This window comes from Melanerpes formicivorus, unplaced genomic scaffold (assembly GCF_026170545.1).
Source record: "Melanerpes formicivorus ecotype bairdi unplaced genomic scaffold, bMelFor1.0.p_v2 SCAF_72, whole genome shotgun sequence".
In the NCBI taxonomy this organism is placed as follows: domain Eukaryota; kingdom Metazoa; phylum Chordata; class Aves; order Piciformes; family Picidae; genus Melanerpes; species Melanerpes formicivorus.
The window spans coordinates 3,408,724-3,418,078 of record NW_027142424.1 but is presented as its reverse complement, the minus strand read 5'-3'; the positions used below and the strand labels follow the sequence as shown (position 1 = coordinate 3,418,078).

General features: G+C 48.0%; 2 protein-coding genes across 6 annotated transcripts; one reads left to right on the top strand and one right to left on the bottom strand.

Moving 5' to 3' along the window:
* Window positions 1–597: 597 nt before the first annotated feature.
* SNRNP35 (small nuclear ribonucleoprotein U11/U12 subunit 35) lies at window positions 598–3,189 on the bottom strand. Of its 5 annotated transcripts, none has more exons than XM_068163544.1 (2): window positions 3,168–3,189; window positions 598–1,604 (listed from the first exon to the last, which is right to left on the bottom strand). In XM_068163544.1, exon 2 carries the CDS (start codon window positions 1,599–1,601, stop codon window positions 804–806), a length of 798 nt encoding a protein of 265 aa, XP_068019645.1. In that variant the 5' UTR covers window positions 1,602–1,604; window positions 3,168–3,189; the 3' UTR covers window positions 598–803. The 5 variants fall into 5 exon arrangements, with proteins under 5 accessions (XP_068019645.1, XP_068019641.1, XP_068019642.1 ...); XM_068163540.1 differs by lacking the exon at window positions 3,168–3,189 and adding an exon at window positions 2,237–2,385; XM_068163541.1 differs by lacking the exon at window positions 3,168–3,189 and adding an exon at window positions 2,243–2,385.
* RILPL2 (Rab interacting lysosomal protein like 2) lies at window positions 2,427–7,372 on the top strand. Its single transcript, XM_068163545.1, has 4 exons — window positions 2,427–2,855; window positions 3,849–4,000; window positions 6,463–6,573; window positions 7,052–7,372. Exons 1-4 carry the CDS (start codon window positions 2,517–2,519, stop codon window positions 7,074–7,076), a joined length of 627 nt encoding a protein of 208 aa, XP_068019646.1. The 5' UTR covers window positions 2,427–2,516; the 3' UTR covers window positions 7,077–7,372.
* Window positions 7,373–9,355: the final 1,983 nt, after the last annotated feature.

Sequence of the window (9,355 nt, the reverse complement as noted above, 5' to 3'; positions counted from 1 at the left end):
TAATTCAGCTATATCCAGAAGCAAGCCCAGTCTGCAGAAGAGGATTTAAGCCCTGTGCAGGCAGGACCTCACTTGCAGAGGGGAGAGAACAGAGTGGGTGCAGCTGTAACCATACTTAGCCATGACACTATCCTTCAGTGATTGTCCTGGATTGATCAGGAACATGAGGTATTTCCTGGCCTGCTTACACTCATTCCTCTTATAAAAAGAAATTACATCCTCCCATGACATGTGTTTTGTGTTACATGCTTCTCTATCACCTCACAAAAGTGAAAGAGGACACAGTATTACTAAAGATCTCACCTGTCCCAGCGACTTCCAAGAAAATAAAGTCACTTCCCAGCAGCTTCTGGCTTGAGGCACATTTTTCAGAAGCTTGGTTTGTTGCCATTCCATTACTAGTTCTTCAACAAGTGAAGATGCTATTCATGAGCATCTGTCTCACTAGATCAGCATGGACATCTAGAATATAATTAACTACAGAGCGCTCTCGTGATCCCTAATGAGGCAGCCAGATGGGTGGGTATCAATCGAGGTGCGCACTTGGGTTTCAGTGGCTGCCCCTACATGTGGTGCATTTCTTACAGCATTCAGCAGTTCATAAATACTAATACAAAAATTTATTTTCTCTGAACAATTCAACACATCCGAACTGCAGCAGCAACCAAATTACAGAGAGCTTCTAGCAGGTTAGTCACAGGCACAAGAGTGTAACACCATGTGTCTGGGAATGCTGCTCACAACTGAAGACAACATCAGCAACTAAAACACTGGTAACATACCCAAAACCAAGGCACTGTCACCTACCGATGCCTATCATCATCTCTTTGTTTCTTGGTATCTCTTTCCCTGCTCCAGTCTCTCTCCCGGTCCTTCCTGTCTCTGTCCTTCCTCTCCCTCCCTCTGCTCCTCTCCTCTTTGAAGTCCCTTTCTTTCTCACTTTCACCCCAAGTCCATGACCGCTCCCTTTCTGGCCGTCGCTTATCTCTGCTCCTTTCATGGTCTCGGTCCCTTGTTCTCCAGTCCCTTGTGCCCTCACGAGACCAGTTCCTTTTCTCTGATGATCCTTCTCCAAAGAAATCGTTTTTCACGTTAGGCAAATTGATGGGCTTTCGGAAAGGTCTGTCCCGTCCTCCGAACCGCAGCTGCCCAGATTCTTTTTTGCCTCCAAAACCACCTCCAAGCCTCCGAGGAATCCATCCTCTGAGAGTTCTTTCCAGTTCGAAGTCTACAAAGATCTCATGTTGATCGATAACCAGCCTGTTAGCGTCTCTGTGGGCCTTCAAGAGAGCACGTTCCTCTTTGTACTCGATAAACGCATAACCCTTGGAAAATCCTGTGACCAGATCTCGAACCAGACGGATCTTTCTGATGTCTCCATACCGGGAAAAGACCTCCTTTAACTTCTCTTCTGTCGTCTGAAGGTTGAGCCTTGCTACAAACAGGGTGAGGTGAGGATCTCCTGTAACTCCCTTGTTGGGTACATAGCGTGCCAACATAGCCCTCCATATGGCACGGTCGTGGGGCTCTTCATCAGTGCCATCAATACTCCCAGCTTTGAGGGGGTCATACTCCTTTGCTATGGGGGCCCAGTCATTCATTGCCTAGTGAGAAAAAATCATGCACTGCAATTTCGGTGTTTTAGGGGAGAGCTGCTAATGCAAGCAGCACTTTCCTCGCTGCTGTACAGTATTTTTCATCCAGAAATCCCCCGAAGTGTGACAAGCTTAAACAAATCGGCAACGTCACTGCTTGAGTTCACCTCCAGCGGCAGAGTCAGGTCGTGCAGCCTGGGTGCGGCCTTACACCGGCCCCTCGCCTGCGGAGCACCGCGGCACTGCTCCCGCCACCCGAAGGGACCCCGCGGCCCCATCCCCCTGGCCTGAGGGTACCTCAGCCCCGTCCGCCCCGCGTCAGTGGGCCCAGAGACCTGGTCCTTACCCGTAGGCCCGGCCCAGCCCCCGCCGCCTCTCCTCACCGAAGGGCCGCGGCCGCCCGCCCCTCACCTCGCTTCAGCCGGCGCGGAAGGAAAGCACTTTTCCCGTCCGCAGCGACCGATTCGCCAGCTCCATCAGGATAGGGAAGGAAGCTCCCGCCGGCGTATTTTAACCCCCGTCCTCCCGTCCCCATGAAGCAGATGCACGCCAAACCCACCCCGGCCCTGGCCCCGCACCGAGGAGCCGCCTCCCCACGGCGCCTGGCGAACGTGGCGCTGGGGAATTGCAGATGCGTTTACCTTTACCTCCTTCTCCGTCCGACCCTTTTTCTCCGTCTATCCCCAGCCCGGGGCAAAGTCGGGAGCCACTCGCGGCCCTTCCCCACCATGCCCCCACTATCCACTTAGCGGCAGCGGTGGGTAGTGTCTCCACCGGGCAAAAGGCAGGACAGGAAGTGCCGCCGCGCCGCGGCCTCCTCCATGGAAACCGCCGGGGGCGGGAAAGGTCGCTCCGCCCGCGGGCCCCGCCGGCAGCACCGCCCTGCCTGGCCTTCCCCAGGGGAGGCAGTCAGCGGCGGGCATGCAGCAGGGCCGGGAGGAGGAGGAGCTGGAGGAGGAGGAAGAGGGGGATGACGGCCCGGAGAGGGCTCTTGAGAAGAGCCCCTTCCAGCTAACGGCCGGAGATGTCTATGACATCTCCTCTCTGGTGGGCCAGGACCTGCTGCAGCTCAACGCGGGGCCGCAGATGTCCGCCGCCCTGGCCCGGCTGCAGTTCAGGATCGTGAGGGTGCTGGAGATGCTGGAAGCGCTGGTGAGCGAGAGCAGCCTCGCCGAGGAGGAGCTGCGGATGGAGCGGGACAGCCTGCGGCGGGAGGTGGAGAAGCTGCGGGGAGAGGGGTCCCAGGGGAGCGCCCAGCAGGTGGGTGCCGGGGCCGTGGTGGGCCCCAGCCACGTATTGCAAGAGCGCAAGCAACTGAAAGCTCAGCTTCTTGTGGTGCAAGAGGAGCTACAGCGCAATGACAGCTATATCGTGAAGTCAGCAAAGAACTAATAACTATTTAGGTCTAGGGAGTTTGTGAGGTCAACATGGCCGGGGGTCAGGAGCCTGTTCACTTGGCAGCATGCGGGTTGTGAAACCTCTCTGATACCATAGAAATCAGAGGATACTTGTGCCACAGTCTCGGGTCTCTTTTATCCTAGCGGAAAGAGTCTCAGAAACTTCACTTCTCACCTTTGTAGAAGGCCTTGAAACTATTTCCAGAGTGGAGATCTTCAGGGTGGTTACAAGTTGCAAGTGCTGTGGATCCTTATTCCTGTTTCACTGTGGAGTGTGACCGTGCTGTTCGCTCAGCACTAGGCAATGCTAGCAGAGGAGTTCAGACACAGGCAAACTTTCAGAGAGCAAAATCCATTCCCGTACCACTCTTACACAGCACTGGCAACACAAAGATAACTTGACATTTAAAATGCAAACTCTAAAGCTTTGTTACTCTGGGCAAAGGAAACATGTCTGTGACCAAAAAAAGCCATAACCACAAAGGTCTTAAATTAGGGAAGAACTCAGTTCTTGCTGCTTGCTGCCACAGTTTTGGTATCACATTAGACAGATTGCTCAGCCTCTCATCGTCAGGAAATCAGATGAAAGCAGCTGCAAACAGTTTCGGACAGAGACTTTGCATTTAGCTGTGGTCAGAGCCTGTACAGAGCCCTGTACTTGGCTAGGAAATGCAGACACTGAGGGAATACAAAAATAACATGAAAAACTGTAATTAACTGCTTGGGGGAAAAAAAAAAGCAGGATTGTGATGAATTTATATTAGTTTTAGAAATTACTAAAATTCAGAGGTTTTACTCCCAAGTATCCTGGTTTTGACAGGTTGCAGGCTCCTGACCACCACCATTTATTTTACAGCTCAGCCTTGGACCAGATAAAATGGTAATAGACCTCACAGATCCCAACCGCCCCAGGTTCACATTGCAGGAGCTGCGAGATGTATTGCAAGAGCGTAACCAGCTGAAGGCTCAGCTACTTGTGGTGCAAGAGGAGCTACAGTGCTATAAGAGGTATATCATGAAGTCAGCAAAGAACTAAGAACAGTTCATGTCTGGGGAGCTTATAAGATCAGTGTTGCATGTCTGAGCCCCTAGATTGGGCTAGGCACTGTCCAGATGGGTAAGAGACACCTGTGCTCCCAATACACCTACAAATCAGCAAAGAGAAATCTACACAATAGGATTTAAAAATTAAACTCCCTCTTACTCTGTTCAGCTCTCAGCCTGTTCCCTGCAAGCCTACAGTTACTCTCACTCCACATACAGTCTGGGTTTTCATGCACGTTGGTTCATCAGTTGGTAGCGCAGAAGACCATTAATGGGAAGGTCGTGAGTTCAAGCCTGCAGTAGGCAGTAGTGTCTTCCCTACTCTAGTGGCGAGGTCTGTGGTGACAGGTTGGACTTGATGATCTTTGAGGTCCCTTCCAACCTTAGGAATACTGAATACTGATCTCTGCAGTCATGGCAGTTGCACACATACCATTTTCATCGAAAGCCACACTACATACCAAAGAGCTTGGGGGTTTCCATCTCAGCATTAGTCAGAATTTCCTTCCTCCTCCAGCTTGCCGGCAGGGACGCCAACTTATCTACTGCTCCTTTGCTCCCACAGTGGGTATTGCACTGATCTAGAAAGCAGAACATTAAGCCCTTTCAGCATCATTCAAGATAAGCTATGGGGAGGGCTTTTGTTTGTTTTAAGACTGCCAACAGAGGGTTGTGTAAGCCAGTGGAGCTGTGCAAAACAAGTAACTTTCAGAGGAGGGGCTTGGTCTTTCTAGCAGGGATCAGCCTGGGAGAATCAGTATGAACCAAAGGGTGGGGTGCAGGACAGGTCTTGCTCTTGGTGTTACAAATTCTTTCACCTCCAAGGCTGCTTTCCCCCAACCTCTGCCCCTCATCAGCTGGTTGTATTATTAACTCTTTGGGGCAAGAAACTGCTTCTTAATCTAGACACAAAATGCCTGAGCACATTAGATTTCAGCTGAGATATCTCAGCAGCAGCCTCTTAGATCTAGTAAGCCTACCCTTTGTCTTGCCTGATGTAGGTAAAGCCAGAAAGTTAAAGTTAAATCCAAGTCATGTTACAAACTGCCGCTCAGCATTTCTCACAGCACTATGGGGCACCACTCCCCCACCGCTCGGCTGCCTGCCTTTGCTGGGCAGCCACTGGAATGGTTTCTTGCTTTGATTTCCCAGCTGTGTGACACAGCTTATTGCAGGCCAAGTTAAAAATTAGCAGTGTGAACATTTTGAATTTTTGAGTTAATTATTTAAGTCACAGTGTTGTGCACACAGAGCATCAAGGCAGCTTTTCACCTCAAGTAATTCTCTGTGGTTATCTCCTCATACAGCATTGTAGCTTAAGCCAAAACCCACCTTCCCTTTAAACACATCACATAAATCCCTAATTACAATTGTACAACCACAGAGGTCAGTTGTGCAGGAGAAAAGGGTAAATATGTGTTCTACATGTCTGGTGTCTATTGGAAATAAGCTTTATATAGCACCAGGTAACTGACATCCTCACAGAGAATGGCTTAAAGTGACTGATGATGTTTGAGGATTGCATTTTTTATCATCATCATAAATGAGTAGAAGTTACAGTGCAGATATTTGAGATCTGCAGTGTCACCAAACAGCTCATAGGCCCATTTCTGTAAGAGCATAATCTGCCTCAGAATTATCCTCTTCCTGATGTCACACCAGTGTCTAGGTGCTCTCCTGTAGTCTGATTTCCAAACTCCAGCTGACTGTTGAATAGCTACTTTCAGCCACTGCAATCAAGCTTTGAGCCACTCAGCTCTCAAGATACATGAGGTCAGCTCAGGACAGTCAATGGGCATGCTGTGAAAACAACATAGCACACAGGCTGGTAAAACCTAACCCAATTCCAAATAGGGAAAACAGCCTTTAGTGAAACTTTTGCCTCAAGTAGGTGGCTACAGCCTTGTAGTATGTGGCAGCTTCCAAGGAGAACAAGAAAATCAACAGCTTGGGCAAAGCCTTTCTATTCTCCTCTGTAGGATGGGAAGAGGAACAGCCACCTGGGAATCTCCCATCTGTTCCCAACTATGTGGTGTGAGCCTTTCTGGCTGCACTGAAGGTACCACAGATCCATCCATGCAGAAAGTCACCGTTTGCATCTGCACCCTACCCCTATCTTTGGACTTTCATGCAAATCCAACATGTAATTACGTTTCCCTTGCACTCCTGTTGTGATTTGCCATTCATCGTCTCTGGAGAAGGCAGCTCATTACTTTTTCAGTGTTCTCATTAAAGCTCAGCCTAAGCAAAATTGCACTGCAATATTTAAGGAAAAGACCAGCAATTCATTAAAAGGAACAGGCCAGGCTATCACTCCTGTCCTGTGAACTCCCATTTCACCCATATCATAGGCTGCCCAGTGAAGGATTTAGCACATGCAATGCCACAAAACCACACAAAATAAACCAAGTCTCTTTTTTCCCCAGTGGGATTATCTCACAGAGAAAGGACCAAACTGAAGAACTGGAAAAAGATGCCAGTGGCAGCAGCCCTGGCATCAGAAAGGACAGCGAAGAGAAGACAATCATCAGACGACTGTAAGTTTGGCTGCATCTTTTTTGTCAGAACAAGAGAATGCTTCACACTGAGGGAAGCCAGGGATGAATTCTGAACTTGAGCCTAGTTGGCTGGATATCGTTTTCTTCTCCTCTCTCTGTAAAGTTAAAACCCAGTAGATCTTTTCCTGTGGAAAAAGCACTCCACAGGAAGGCAACCTCCACACAGGCAAGCAGGGCGTTACTTTTTACTAGGAAAAATAAGTATTTCAGAGGAAAACTATGTCATACTGTGGCCCCTGCTGGTGCATGAGGACTCTGCTGTGGGAACATGCCAGCTGTCCCCAGAGGTTTGTTTGCATTGTGTGAAGCAGCTGTACACTGTACCCTCAGGCTCTGTCTCTAAAGTCCCCTAAAATACCAGAACACAGTGAGAGAGCTGCCTCACTGTATATTCCTTCTTTTCCAGCTGTACATTATTTCCTTTTTATTGTGGTGTCTTCTTGTGGTTTTTTTTTAGGTTCTCTTTTAAACATGGAAAATGAGCATCCTCAAGAATTTAACCACTCACTCCTGCTCAGAAATGGCACTGCTGAGAGCCTCTGAGGCACTGGGGAGTCAATGATGGGAAGAAAAAGCATCACTTCTGCTGTAGAGGAGAATCTCATAGAAGTTGTGTTGTATAATACTCTTTCAGAATAGATTTTACTTGGCTATTTTAGAAACTGTTTTAAGGCAGACACTTTTTGTATTTCACAGATTCCTGCCAGACATGGCTCACACATAGAAAATAAATAAGTGTTTTTTATTCTTATTAAAAAGAGACTGTGATGATCTGTACTACCACTTATTTATTTTGTCCACCTATCAAAATGCTCAGCCCAGATGACTGCACAATGGAAATATTTTTAAGAGCTATATGCCACCATAAATCTATTCATAGAGAGGCTGGGAAGAAAGAACCCATTCAGAGTGCAGTGCCCACTGCTCTTACATGTAAAGTTATTATCTTACACCAACAGTGAAGTCCCTGAAGAAAAGCCCAGCATTGCTTTTTGTCCTTTGTCTCTCTTTGCATTAGGTGGGCAATACACAGGCAGAAGCCTGTCACACCTCACCCCACCAAAAGAAGATACAGTTGGGCTTTGACAACAGAACTCCTGCATACACAGGAGCAGCCATTTAGGGTTGAGATGAATGATGAAGAGCATAGCAAGGGAAAAAAGCTGCTGTATTGTGCTCTGCCGACATGAAACACTGCTGTCTTTCCAGAGGTGCAAGCATGCTCAAACTGGAACCGATGCACCAAGCACTTAATTTCTGATAGCTAAAGGTCTTCTGTAGTAGACAGTTATATTTTTCATAAGCTCTATTCTTTCAATCATCTGTCACAAGCTGGATATTAGCCCCAGTATTGTAATTTATCTCTCCTGGAAGCACACAGGGCAAGCAGAGGAGTAGAAAAAGAAGTCTGAAAGAATGCCAATTAGGTTCCACATTTTCAAAGCAGAATTTCCAGAGGAAAAAAGTCTGAACAGACATAAAAAGAGCAGTGACAGGTATCAAACTATGATCTCAGGGTCTTCAGAAGTAAAAGCAGGATCTGAAATCTTTTGATTCCTTCTCATTTGCTAGCAGCATGAAGAATATAGGACACTTCACACAGGCTCACATGCACAACACAAGTGTGGCTTTGCAGAAGACACAATTGTTATTTACTTTCAGAGAGAATTTAGCAACTGTACATTTGCAAGGCAACACCAACGATGTCTGACCTAAGCAAGCTGCTTTAGCCAGGGGACAGAACTGCTAAAGTTACTTTGCCATCTTAATGTTAGCAAACCTTGGCCATGTCCTCATGATGTATTTTCTAGAGCATGGTGCAGGGAAAGAAATTCCTGTGTTTCCTTAGCAGAGGCTTTGTGTTTAGAGATTGGAAAAACAAAATCAATCCTATCAGCAAGAGCCAGGATACACCTCTGAGCTGAAGAGGTGTTCATGTGTGCTCTGAACTCCATCCTCTTCTGTGGCTAATCCAAGGATGTGTTATCCAATCTTCTTTAAAAAGAGAGGGAGGATTTATGCCCCAAAACACACTAATAACTCTGAGTCCTAATAAAACAATCTCAGGTAATAAAGGGCACACAGATTAAAGAGTGCTGCAAGAACAACAATCTGCCACAGAGATACAGAAGACAGTAAAACAGCTGTAGGCCACTTCAGCTGAAGGAGACCATAAAAGCTGCAATTATTCTATTTACTATTTCAGATGTTCTTTAATATGGGGGGGCAGGGAAAGGTAGGAGTTAGTTAAAGCAGGCAGGAGAGCATCTTAACCCTTTTGGGCTAGTCTTTTCCTGTAACCATCAATCACAGTTGCATCCATGCTGGTGCTAAGCAATCTGCACAGGTTCTTTCTCAAAATGGAAGCAAGTTCTTTGGCCAGGGCCACAACAGAAGAGGCTACAGACCTGTTAGAGCAGCCCACTGCCTCTGACACTGCCATGCAAACCTGGCAACACTTGAGCGTGTCCAGAGAAGGGCAACAAGGCTGGTGAGAGGCCTTGAACACAAGCCCTATGAGGAGAGGCTGAGGGAGCTGGGATTGTTTAGCCTGGAGAAGAGGAGGCTCAGGGGTGACCTCATTGCCCTCTACAACTACCTGAAGGGTGGTTGTAGCCAGGAAGGGGTTGGCCTCTTCTCCCAGGCAACCAGCACCAGAACGAGGGGACACAGTCTCAAGCTGTGCCAGGGGAGGTTTAGACTCGAGGTGAGGAGGAAGTTCTTCACCGAGCGAGTCATTCGGCATTGGAACCGGTTGCCC

What these genes read in the sequence shown, in the direction of transcription:
- SNRNP35 (XM_068163544.1), bottom strand. Translation starts at nt 1,601, where the DNA reads ATGAATGACTGGGCCCCCATAGCAAAGGAGTATGACCCCCTCAAAGCT.
- RILPL2 (XM_068163545.1), top strand. Translation starts at nt 2,517, where the DNA reads ATGCAGCAGGGCCGGGAGGAGGAGGAGCTGGAGGAGGAGGAAGAGGGG. An exon ending in CCCAGGGGAGCGCCCAGCAG is followed by an intron (nt 2,856 to 3,848) that starts GTGGGTGCCGGG and finishes TTTATTTTACAG; the next exon opens with CTCAGCCTTGGACCAGATAA. An exon ending in GAGCTACAGTGCTATAAGAG is followed by an intron (nt 4,001 to 6,462) that starts GTATATCATGAA and finishes TTTTTTCCCCAG; the next exon opens with TGGGATTATCTCACAGAGAA.